General features: G+C 30.7%; 1 protein-coding gene across 1 annotated transcript in view; it reads right to left on the bottom strand.

Annotated features, from left to right (window-relative positions):
• Positions 1 to 886: 886 nt before the first annotated feature.
• The window catches only part of LOC134696527 (bridge-like lipid transfer protein family member 1), an 80,568-nt gene continuing 67,812 nt past the window's right edge, over positions 887 to 13,642 (bottom strand). The window contains exons 56-65 of the mRNA XM_063558366.1: positions 10,478 to 10,727; positions 9,920 to 10,077; positions 9,073 to 9,271; positions 8,016 to 8,230; positions 6,200 to 6,454; positions 5,495 to 5,665; positions 4,717 to 4,890; positions 3,983 to 4,111; positions 3,429 to 3,549; positions 887 to 2,460 (exon numbers count right to left, since the gene is read on the bottom strand). Coding sequence (XP_063414436.1) covers positions 2,250 to 2,460; positions 3,429 to 3,549; positions 3,983 to 4,111; positions 4,717 to 4,890; positions 5,495 to 5,665; positions 6,200 to 6,454; positions 8,016 to 8,230; positions 9,073 to 9,271; positions 9,920 to 10,077; positions 10,478 to 10,727 — 1,883 coding nt within the window. The 3' untranslated portion in view covers positions 887 to 2,249. The remainder of the gene's footprint in view (positions 2,461 to 3,428; positions 3,550 to 3,982; positions 4,112 to 4,716; positions 4,891 to 5,494; positions 5,666 to 6,199; positions 6,455 to 8,015; positions 8,231 to 9,072; positions 9,272 to 9,919; positions 10,078 to 10,477; positions 10,728 to 13,642) is intronic.

Genomic DNA, 13,642 nt, shown 5'->3' on the forward strand with positions numbered 1-13,642 from the left:
TTTTCCTGGGTATCAATTTTCGTGGATTGAGGTAAACTTTGAGGGTATCTGATTTTGTGGTTTTACTAAACTCTGCATACCCATAGAAAATATGTAATTCCTTGATCATTTGAATTTGTGGTTCACCTGTACCCATGAAAACAATGAAAATTGGTATCCAACGAATAATAATGAATCCACAGTATTTGCAACTTTTCCTCAGTATTACTTTCAAAATATTCAATCTATCATTTTAAAAACTGATATATTCTGGGTAAAGTTTTCAAAAGCACATCTCAAAATGTTGTGATTGGCTAACTACATCCCAACCAATGAAAATTTGACCAATAATGTGACATTATTTTCATTTTTAGCTAAATCAATGAAATTACCTATTGTTCTTTTGATCTTGAAACAGGGAATATTAAGCCTGAAACTATTAATTCCTAACACAATATTTATTTTTCAACCTGATTACCAGCAATGAAAATGATCTTGCCTTAAAATGATGAGCTTCACCGTGGAGCATTCTACCTTCATTTTTTTACAAATAAATAAACTACATATAGATACAATATAGTTGATGTTTGTATATACACAGATACTGACTTTTGAAAATGATGCCCCTAAATTGACTCACCACAAAAGTGTAAAATTAGTATTACTAGACACTAATATAATCTAGATAAATATGTATACATACATTGTAACGTTTGAAATAAATGTACTATATCTATGTAAAATCTATTAATTTTCAATACAAATCTCAATAAGAAGTTATTATTCAGAAAGATAAAAAAAAAAAAAAAAAATCCTTTTTTACCCCTAGCATGCATCCAGAGTTAGAAGAAGATACAGAAGCTGAAGTGAGGAAATATTCCCAAAGTATAAGATCTTCCGGTATTTTTTTGAATTTCCTTATTTCTTTAGAAACATATTAAATCAAATTAATAAATATAATGCCATTCATTTCATATAAAAGCAATCTTTGTCAAAATGCCATTATCATATATCATAAAAGGTATTGTTTTAAAAGTATTGACATGATTAACAATTACATTAGCAAAAAGACCAGCAATCTTACACAGTGCAAAAAGGTTGCATCTTTATCATCTATCACAGAAGAAATAACTCACAACAAAAATATGAAAACCCATGCCGTTTTTCAATGTCAAGTAGATTTACTCAGAAACTTTTAAAAATTTGTAGTTTTGGATACTTTAAACTACCCAAAATAAAAATGGATTATTATGACCCATTTCATACTGGCCATACAATTAACATTCTAATGTACAGCTACAATAGTAAAGATAAATGCTATCTATCTACAGCTCTCCAGGTAAACCCATTAAATCATACCTATGATCTATATATATCTAAGGTACTTCCATCAATCCTATAAGGGTATTGCTTTAAAGTAAATTTTCTTTGTGAAACTTATGTTAAACAATTATGGTTTAAAATAGAACACAAGATTACATTTATCCACTGATGACAGAGAGTGCCTTCAACTTGACCTTTGCACCAATAATATTCTTAGTGACTATTTGTAAAAGATTTACTGAGCACTTTTAAGCGAGAAAGAAGACACTGTGAAAGGAAGAACACACACATACACATGATTATTTTAAGTAGATTTCTCTGTAAAACTGTACACATTATTAAAATAACTCATAATAATCAGTATTTTAAAACAAATAAAGTTACATGATTTGATAATTTCATATTTATAGAGTACATAGAATGTGTTACCAAAATAATACATTCATATTAAAAATGTTGAGAATTCTTTGTGGATTTGAACCCTGATACTTATACATTGAGTATGCTATATATTTTCTTTTGTTTGTATTAACTAAATAACTAAAACAACTTTAATTATAATACTTTCATTTTTCAATATATATCTAATGTTTTAAACCTGCAATATTTACTAAACGTTAACTATTGTGAAAACGATATACATAAAATGATCAATATACAACAATGAATGTTATTCAAAACAAATATAATAAAATAAACTGATAAACAGCTATGGTTAAAAAGACATAGAAATAACTATAGGAAAAAAATGCCATATTACAGATGAAACACAAACACAGTTTATTCACAGTCTGGAAATAACATAATTAAATATATACAAATCTAGGTACACACTTTCATGACTAGTATAAATATAAATATTATATTCCAAAAATCTAATGTAAGATGTATTGTGCTCAATACTAATCATTATATTTATACACTACAAAAGGGACATGACTCCACCACTAACTCTCTCCTTCTGTCTGTTCTTTTGGTTTCTCTCTTAATACTGTAATTAGATATTCGATAAGTATAGATAAGAATTTATCTAGTGGGTCCATGAATCCACGCTGCATCCACTTGGGTATAGTGACTCGAGCATGAGTAAATCCTAACTTCTGTAGCACATAATCCACACCAACAGGGTCTATTTCTTTACTGGCCCAATGGAGTAATCTAAAATAGATAATTTAAAATAGTAGTCTTGTCAAATAGCCTTATTATGAAAAAAACCCATAATAGAAGGTTGTATAGTCAATTTTTTGGAAAGCCACAAGTAGAAAACATTGAGAATTAAGTTTCTTTTAGGTAAAAAAACAACTTTATTCAAACTCATTGAGGTTGATATAAAAAGTATAATTGGAATCTGTGACACTTGAACTATTTACCTCAGAAAAATCACTCTTGTATTGAAACATTTTCCTTTCATGTCAAAATTTTATTTAAACTTCTTGGTGGCCAGTTGTGTAGGACAAATAGAGAGAAGGAGTAATGTGTTTTGAGACTTATAATTATATTTCATTGCAGGAATCAATAATAAACTGTTTTTAGAGTGCATTTCTGATCCATATCATAGGTTTTTAAAATATGTATTACTACACAATTAATAACAGTGCTTTTTTATATCAAAAGCCATTATTTTATAAGAGTTAATCAGAACAATACTGACTTTGGGCAATTTCTACAAAAAAAAAGGCATTAATATCAGTTTCTCAATCAAGAATTAAGTACTTAAAGTAATTCTAAAGACTAGTTGACTCAAAGTATTGTAAAGGTGTAGGATTTTTAACTTTTCTTTTATATTAATAACTGATGACCTAGTGTTTTAGAAATCTATTTCACATGAAATTATTGCAGTATACTTTACCCAGGAATCATAGTATTCTATTGCCAACAATGTAATTAGCTATGTATACTGTAAATTCAAAAAATATTGCGTGCATTTATTATTGCAATTTTACCATTTTAAACTTAAATGCAATTTTAATTCTTATGATTTTGGGGAAAATCCTGCTTAATTCATATTGAATATTTTAAAATATGAGTGTAAATTTTTGCATTTACAACTCTGTTGCAATTTTCGAAATAATAAAAACTTCACAATAATTTCTAAATTTACAGTGCTTTCTTACTGAACTACCTACCTAACAGTTGGTTCTAACTTCCAAAATTTACAGTTAAATTCTCTGCCATCTTCCTTCAATGCTGCTGTTGGGTCTGTCACTTTTTTCTTCTCTGTATCTGTCTTGTAAGACATTCTACCATCTGTACAACAAATACAAAATGTAGTGAAAGTGGCAAAATAAAATTAAAAAAAAATAATTTTTAAACCAATTTTTGTTTATCTCTTTGTTATGCCAGAGGTAACAAAGCATATGCTATGAAAAAAGTAAACAACAAAAATAGCAAACTTCAAGGAAAATTCAAAAATACAAATCCTTTATCAAACAGCAAAATCATAAGTTCAAACACATATAAAGGTATGGAAAACAACTGTCATATTCCTGACTTGGTACAGGCATTTCCTTATGTAGGAAATACTGGATTAAACCTAGTTTTACAGCATGCTTAAACTCCTACTTGTAAGAATCAATGCAACCTGACAGAGGACAGGAATAATTTTCAAATGTATGCTCTTCATATGTGTCGTTTAATCATTATTCAATAATGGAAATGAAAACAAATAGTTGATTCTAACCTTTATCTTTTTCTTTGATGTACAATGAAATGAGGTCATGTAAGAACAGGATGACCTCAGCATCCATGGCAACATAGATATGGTCTTCAAACTCTGTTACAAAGGTCACTTCAACTACTGGTCTCTCATCTGTAAAATGAACATATTTATATCAAGTTTGACACACACAGGCTAAAAACATTTTTAATGCATGATAAGACAGAAGAGAGCATTCATGGTAATATGATAGATATTGTCAACAGCCATATACTGTAAACCATTTAATTTTCAATGATACTTTTTTTCTGGCATACGGCTATTTCAAACCAACTTTAAGACTAATTATTTTCATAATTTGCCAACTAAGATTTATAAAATATAAAATATATTGCTTGTAAAAATTACTTAGTTTACAGTATATTTTTTGACCGCTTAAAACTCAACTTATTTCTCATTATTTCTGTGAAATCATCCCATGCACATCTTTTACATATATACAATCTGTATGAGTAATATCTTTGTTACTCTATCTTTAGAATAATCCACAATACAAATGAATCATATTTATATCTATCATTCAAATACACTTTTTATTATTTAAAAGCAAGTGTTCCTGTTATTATTGGATTTTTAGCAGCAAAAATCATGTTTTTTGGTCCATACTCTGCTATTTAATAAAAACATCCCTGACTTTTAAAATTTAAATACTTCACAAGAAGATGTTATGGTAGACTATTCTACATGATCCAATTTACCATCAGATTGAGGTTCATATTCTCCTTGTTTATGAATAGATTTGAGGCACATTTCTAATGACGGCAACACAAATATCATCTCTGTATCATGGAAGTAATCCTGAGTACGTCGACGTCTGTGATCTTTTGGACTCTCAACACCATACCTTTGCATGGTTGGAAAATTGTCTAGATCTTGTAATAGAAAAAACACAATACTAATCTCAACATTCAACATTCAACATAACAAGCAAGTTAGTTTTTGAAATGCACTGCAATTGTGCATAAATAACTTCAACTCTGATTGATTGAAAATTAGTGTTTATTGCCTATTAAAGTACTTTTGGCTCTATCTTACTTACAACTTACAACTCCCGTAAGTGCCATGTGTTTGGCTATGTCATAGTAACCATATGTATTTGTTGAGGAAGAAGTATCAGAGAGAACCACCTACCTTTCAGCAGGAAAACTAATAAACCTACACAATTCTGATAGGAAAAAAAATCTGCCTTTCCACAAGCAGAAATTCAAATCACAACATCAGTGTTGACAGATAAGTTAGACCACTTGGCCACTAAATTTGTAGTTGAAATAGGGAAAGAGATCTAAAAATGGAATATGAAATATATTCCTGTATCTTCACATTTATAAAAAGATCCATGCAACTGATTGGAACAAGACTTTTAAATATTGCAAATTCAACTTTAAAAGAGGAGACATTATTTTTTTCAATACACGATTTTAAAGTTTTATATCTGGATATATTACGTTCAAATTAAATTTTAAATGCAACACTTACCTTTAATTTCTGATGTAGCAAATGCATAATGAAACCATTCCTGGACACTGGTAAATGTTGGTGGCATTGTGTGACCTCTGCTTATCTTACAAACAGAAGCCATATTCTTTCCTAGAGTATGTTGTGCTTCACGGCCAATATTTAATTTCAAATCTTGTACTATGTGGAGGTCTGAAGAAACAAATTGAGACTTTCATTTTTCAGTATCAATATTTTTCTTTAAAATAAAATTAAGAGATGAGAATTTTAAGGACAGACGGCAATACCTCTTTTTTAAATTGTAAAACATGACTTATTCCTTCTTACTCCATGACTCCTGCTCCATAGTGTAATATTCCCTAATATGATTTTTTGACTGAGTGTAAATTCACATGGTGGATGATACATGATGCATAGCAGGATACCCATTAGGATATCCACGGGTAGCGTTGCAATAAATTTATGACATTTGAACAACTGTTTTTAAATTTTGTGATCATAAACAGTAATTCTTATTCGTAGAATACATTTTCAATTTAAACAGTTCTTTGTGTTCTAATTGTATCTCAAGAATTTTGTTTTTATCTATGTTTGATTTCCATCTTAACTTTCACTAAGAAATTATAAGAGGTCAACAATCAAACATTAAATTTCCTCTGTTCATTCATCCTGTATTACATCAAAAGCAAAACAGAATTAATTTGTATATTTATTTCATGAACTTACCTCCATCCTGTGTTTTCTGAGCTTCTGTAGCAAACACAATAAAAGCCTCATTCAAACTGAACAGTGCCCATGATTTTGATCTGAAGTTGATACCATGGAAACAAGCCAAAGTCATATTGTTGCCATGTAAACTAATGTTTCCACCTAAGATGGTGCCTTCTTTAGGAATCATGGAAGGTAACATGGAGAATTTACAGTCTGCTATCATCTCAAAGGCCTTCTGCCAATGTCGGTGATATTTAATGTCCCACAAATCTGAAATAAATGTTTGTGTCTTGTGAGGTGAGTTAGTAGGAACTGTAAATTCAGAAAGTTCACAATCATAGCAACTTTATTTCATAAAATTTTGCGACTGCATTTTAACCAAATTTCAAATTATTTCAAGAGGACAAGGGTTTAAAATAATAAATACTCACATTAATTTATAAATTATCAGTATAATAATATACACTGAAACCTAAAATCAATCAAATAGTTCTGCAATAGTCCATTTGCCTATTCCCATAATTGACTCTGTAATTAGAGATCCCTTTTTTAGTTTTTATTTAGAATGGAGAGCTAGTAGAAAGAGCAAAGGAGTAGGGGCATTAAGGCCTTGTTTTGGCCCAAGAAAATGAAATGTTTGATAATTATTTTAAATTGGCACATAATGTTTAGAAATGCAAAGGGGCAAGAAATAAAATGAAAAACATAAAGATTTTTTATCTGATGACGTCACAATTACGTCATAATATGTACTGTTTTCACAAAAAACATGAAAAATACAGAATTTATGCAGTTTTCTGACTTTATTTTCATTGTTGAAACATCCTGCGCAGCTGAGAAACAAGAAAATAATTTAACAAAAGCTTTATTATAACTATTGGCATTATCTCATCAAATATAAAGTTGTTTCTTGTGTGCGCACATACTTTTTCAGTCTAAAATATACTTAAAATCTGATTAAAAAACAAGAAAAATTACGAAATTAAACAAAATATGCAAATTAGGTTATGATTTGTTGCCATGGTAATTTGTTCGATGTCAATTTTGGTGTGTTTTTGTTTGTACCTTATACCTTAGACAAGTTTTCAGTAATTTAAGAATATGTATGATAACTTTAAAATATGCAGTAATTTTTGGGCCAAAAAAAGGCCTTATTGCCCCTACTCCTTTACCTGTGTGTAATGTGATTTATCTTTAAGATTTTCAAATCTTAAAATTACATTCATTTTTTGTTAAGGAAGCTGGCTTGTCATGTTTGGGATTTTTTGTCAGATTTTCGGAATCCTCTGGTTTCATCCATTTTAATGCCTTAAAAAATTTTGATTGGTGACCCCCAATGGTTTATTTATAATTCTTTTACATGTATAATGATAAGCTGTCTGTTAAAGTCTTATAGAATTTAATTATTTTTTTGGACTTAAACTTGTCAATGATAAAGCTATGAAAAGTCAGAGAGAACATTTTCCTGCCAAAATTTCAATGGTTAATTTACCAAAACACATGCATGGTGACCTATATATTTTTGTTTGCTCTTTGGATTCCTTTATTAATCCCTTTTCAATATAAACTAGAATTTGAAAAGTTAATTACTTTAAAACTGAGAAGCGAACTCCCTTAAGCTAAATACTTTTGACATCAGAAATTATTTTTCATGAAAAATTAGTTAAATCGCTGATACATTACTTTCAATTCATCATGTTTTGCATTTGTATAGAACTAGTCTACAATTGACAAAAGGAAGTAATTTGTGTAACTATTTTGTAAATGATACCTGAACATTTAAATTTCATATTTTTTGTTAAAGAATGAATTGCAATGACCACTTTCTTACATTCATCTTCATCATTTTGTTTCTGTCTATCAAGTGGCCTCTTTGTTCCTATTGGTCCAATAGCTGACAAGGCCCGCCTACTGCTGTTAAACTGCATAGTTATGAATTCCTCTATCTTGGCGACCATTTTAAAGATATCAGGTGTTGTAGATCTTGAGATCATTGTGTGAAACTGGTCCCAACCTAGTTCTCCATGAGCAAACATTAAACCAGGTCTAAAATATACACAATATTAGTTGTTTATTCATTTGCTTCAAAAAACAAGAATGTGTCCAAAGTACACGGATGCCCCACTCGCACTATCATTTTCTATATTTAGTGGACCGTGAAATTGGAATAAATTTTCTAATTTGGCATTAAAATTAGAATGATCTTATCAAAGGGAACATGTATACTAAGTTTCAAGTTGATTGGACTTCAACTTCATCAAAAACTACCTCGACCAAAAACTTTTACCTGAAGCGGGACAGACAGACGGACGAAGGAACAGACGGACGAAGGAACAGACAGATGAACAAACAGACGGACGAACGAACAGACGGACGAACGAACAGACGGACGAACGGACACACAGACCAGAAAACATAATGCCCCTCTACTATCATAGATTGGACATAAAAATTGTAAACTGAAATTACATACTACATATAATATCAAATTTACAAATGCAGGGTTGATATTTTTTATGTGAAAATATCAGTCAAGTTTTTTTAACATATCTAAGATGATAAATTAAGAAGAATTTGCCATAGCACATCATCAAAGTGAAATTATGAATGTCCTGCTGAAAAACATCTCCTGCATAAATTTCCCTAATTGCTAATATTTAATAATTTAAGTATATTTGGAGCCTGTCATCTATTTTGAACTTTATCTATTATTTGTAGGTATAATGTCTAATTTGACTTCAATCCCACACCTTTATCAAACTGCTGTCACTAAGCCACAAGTTTCACACTCATTCTTATCAATTTTCCTTTTTAGCATTCTTTATTTCACCATTTAATAAAACATGTTATTAATTTCTCCATCTTTTTGCTACTAATAAACTTGTTACCTAGTTGTAGCCAGAGGACCATCACTTTCACTTTTGTCTTCTACATGCCATTCATCCTTTATTTCAATGTCTAGTTTACTGAGTCTTGTCATCAGTACACTGGTACCCATATAATCCATCCGACACTCTATAGCAAACAGTGAAAGACCTAATCTATGACTGGGTTCCTTTCCTATTATTGGATCTTCATTAACTTCAACTGGAATAAATTATAGCATATTTGTAAATTATGAAGGGCTGACTTTAATTTTTTTTTCTTTTTTTCTTTTTAACCAACTATATAAAACTTTATTGCACTAGTAGTTGTTCTCTAAACACTTTAGTGCAATAACAATGACACTAAGGTTCCTCCCTGTAGTTTACATTGTTTCACTTCTAAAATAAAAATAAATATTCAAAGCCATGAATTGATGTTCGATCCCAATGTCAGGTTAGTTATACATATTGAGACAGAAGATGCATGAAAACTATCGTTGCATTGAAGACCTGGCCTTGAAGGCATAAAACTTTGCTCAGTGCTCGAAAACATGAAATCCAGCGATTTGATTGGTCAATTTTCGAGTCTGAGTACAAAAATCATGCTCGAAAGTTTTATGACCGTGAGGCCTATTGGTGACCTTCTGCTGTGTCTGCTCTATGGTCAGTTTGTTTCCTCTTTGGCACATTCCCCATTTCCATTCTCAATTTTATTATTTCTTTCCATTTCCTTCTCACCATCACAAATTATCCCTTCCATAAATGGTAAGGAAACATTTTATATCATTAGGCTACATTTTTCTTGGGTCTACCAAGGAGCACTTGGTATACTTAGAATATTATCTATCACTTTCCATGTATAAATACTTACCAAATGTTGACAGGTTGTTAATCTCTAGGGTACCCCCAACAACTCCTCCTTTAGAATCAAAGTGAGAATTGTCCATTCCAGTTGTTATCTTCAGATCTTTGTGTCCACTACAGTCAATGGATAATCTCCCTTGGCTCTTCACATTTTTAGTTGACCACCTAAAAAACAGGTGTTGGAAGTTAATATATACATGTATATGAAATTATAGTAAATCAAAAATAGGCTCACAAATCTATTTATTTAAAGAAAAGCAATCAATATGTCAATTTATGATTAATAAGTAACTTGATTCATTTTGAATAAGATCTCATCATGATCAGTAATGAACAAGGAAAAAACTTATGTTCTCCTTGTGGTCTAAAATATATCACTTCCATACAAATTCTAAATATCTATGATTTACAGTGTAAGGTTAACAACACCAATAAATATTGTCTCTTTGAAAATTACAGCTTTTTAGTGATTTGGACTGTGGTGCTAAGTTGTCTTATTGGCAATCACACCACAACTTCACATCATAAATAAAGTTAATTTGACAAAAAACAAGCCAAAACTTACACTGTATTGCCCATGACATTGCTCATCTGGACTCTGAGGTCTAACTGTGCTAGATTTACTGCAAACATTACAAGTGTTTCCCATGAGCTGGAAGGTTTAGTTACTGTAGCTCCTGAGACTCTTCTCTTGCTTCTGGGTGTTTCTGATGGAGTCAAGCTAGCTCGTTGTTTAGATAAAGACCTGTGTGTTGATACGGATCCAGATTCACTGAAGCTGATATCAGTAGGTGACTGGGGAGCTGACATTGATCCTATGAAAACATAATAAAAGTTAAGTATGCAATTCATTTTTTTATTAAAAATTTCTGTCTGAAATTAAAATTTACACTTATCATTCCTAATTAGACGGCATATTGATTTGAGTTTTTAATTTTGTCTATAAAGAAAATTTGTTTTGATTTTAACTCGTTAATTCAAAGATAGCTTATTTTTATGCTTCGTTCAATACTAAGTTTTAGGATAATCTAACTATCTTATTCAATTAATTAATTAAAACAGGTGTTTTAGTTGATGACCATTACAAATAAGCATTATTAACTATTAAACAAGTCACAATAATAATTCCCCCCTCCCCCTGTCTCTCTCTATTTAAAGTGCTGTAAAGACAAACATTCACATCTAAATTTGGGATTCAGTTTTATAAACACGGGAGATCATTTTATACCATATTGTTATAACATTATGAACTCAAGTGAGACTGCTCACAAACACCATCCCCAAACTTCTTTCTGGAGGCAACTCCTAAGCATTCCTATACAGCAATGTGATATATAAGTTGGAAATTAAACTCTTTCAAAGGTTACAGACAAAACGTAGAAAAATATTTGACAAGATAATATAAATATAAATAATGCAACAGCTCTTAATTGCATGGTGTTTTTACCAATAATAATAAGCTATTGGAATAAAATATGTGAAATAGTTATTATGTACTGTGGATTCATTATTATTCGTTGGATATCAATTTTCGTGGATTTCGTGGGAACAGTTGAACCACGAAATTAAATGTTCAACGAATGACAAATTTTCCTATGGCTTGTATGCAAACTTCGGCAAAACCACGAAATCAAATATCCACGAACATGTAAGTTTTCCTCAATCCACGAAAATTGGTACCCACGAAAATAAATGAATCCACAGTATAACTTATCCCTTATTCTCTGTTATTGCCTTAATCACACCCAGTAGAGATAAATCATTTAAATAAGTCTGTTTTACAAAAATAAATCAATTTAATAATGACCAAAATACATAATAAAACTAAAGCATGTAAAATAATAATTCATCCAAGTCTTATTTCAGTACAAAGTAACCCCAACTAAAACAATAATTGTTATGATTATTTGCAAAGTCAGGGTTTTCTAATTCAGCCAAACAGGCAACTGTGAATTAAAATATAAGTTTACATCAGTGAAGTATATTTAATATGCGAAGGGAAACAACAGTCTTGTGTATGTATATGATTTTTTAGCATGCTATGTCATGTCATGACATGCTCTTTCATTGCAACAAGTTGGCAACTGTGAAAATGTGCGACCTGAAAAAGCATTTAAATTTTATCAATGAAAATTGGAATTTTCATATTTATCAAGGACAAGTTCTATAAAAGACCTTTCGGTTAAGAAAATTACAACAATAATGGTGCAATTCTATTGTCTATAATGACATAACCATCAACATCTTATAAGTGATCTACAACTAAATGTCATAAATGAATTTAAAATCTTCAAAAGATGAATAGGAAAAGAAAAGAATAATTAATTTCTTTTTCTGTAATAAAAATTCATGATGCTTGGAGAAAGGTGGAATTAATATTCAATCGGCAAATGTTAAGTATGAAGTTCAGGATTAAAATAACCTTATAGAATAATCCACCGATTAAGTTCAGGATTAAAATAACTGAATATGATATTACATACATCGACAGAAATGAATATTTATGTACATCTAAATATTGAAGACAGTTCTAAGACAGTGTAAACTAGAGGCTCTAAAGAGCCTGTGTCGCTCACCTTGGTCTATGTTAATATTAAACATTGTACACAGATGGATTCATGACAAAATTGTGTTTTGGTGATGGTGATGTGTTTGTAGATCTTACTTTACTAAACATTTTTGCTGCTTACAATTATCTCTATCTATAACAGTAGTTTCTGTGGAAAATGTTAGTGAAAATCTACAAATTGTGTGAAAATTATTAAAAATTGACTTTGAAGGGCAATAACTCCTTAGGGGGTCAATTGACTATTTTGGTCATGTTGACTTATTTTTAGTTCTTACTTTGCTGTACATTATTGCTGTTTACAGTTTATCCCTATCTATAATAATATTCAAGATAAAAACAAAAAAAACAGCAAAATTTCCTCAAAATTACCAATTCAGGGGCAGCAACCTAACAACCGATGCTCCAATTCATCTGAAAATTCCAGGGCAGATAGAGCTTGACCTGATCAACAATTTTACTTCGTGTCAGATTTACTCTTAATGCTTTGGTTTTTGAGTTATGAGCCAAAAACTGCATTTTACCCCTATGTTCTATTTTTAGACGTGGCGGCCATCTTGGTTGGTTGGCCGGGTCATCGGACACAATTTTTAAACTAGATACCCCAATGATGATTGTGGCCAAGTTTCAAATAATTTGGCCGCGTAGTTTCAGAGGAGAAGATTTTTCTAAAAGATTACTAAGATTTACGAAAAATGGTTAAAAATTGACTATAAAGGGCAATAACTCCTAAAGTGGTCAACTGACCATTTTGGTCACGTTGACTTATTTGTAGATCTTACTTTGCTGAACATTATTGCTGTTTACAGTTTATCTCTGTCTGAAATAATATTCAAGATAATAACCAAAAACAACAAAATTTCCTTAAAATTACCAATTCAGGGGCAGCAACCTAACAACGGAATGTCAGATTCATCTGAAAATTTCAGGGCAGATAGATCTTACCCTGTTAAACAATAATACCCCATGTCAGATTTGCTCTAAATGCTTTGGTTTTTGAGTTATAAGCCAAAAACTGCATTTTACCCCTATGTTCTATTTTTAGCCATGGCGGCCATCTTGGTTGGTTGGCGGGGTCACCGGACACAATTTTTAAACTAGATACCCCAATGATGATTATGGCCAAGTTTGGTTAAATTTGGCCCAGTAGTTTCAGAGGAGAAG

Source organism: Mytilus trossulus, chromosome 14 (genome assembly GCF_036588685.1).
Source record: "Mytilus trossulus isolate FHL-02 chromosome 14, PNRI_Mtr1.1.1.hap1, whole genome shotgun sequence".
NCBI classification, from domain to species: Eukaryota; Metazoa; Mollusca; class Bivalvia; order Mytilida; family Mytilidae; genus Mytilus; species Mytilus trossulus.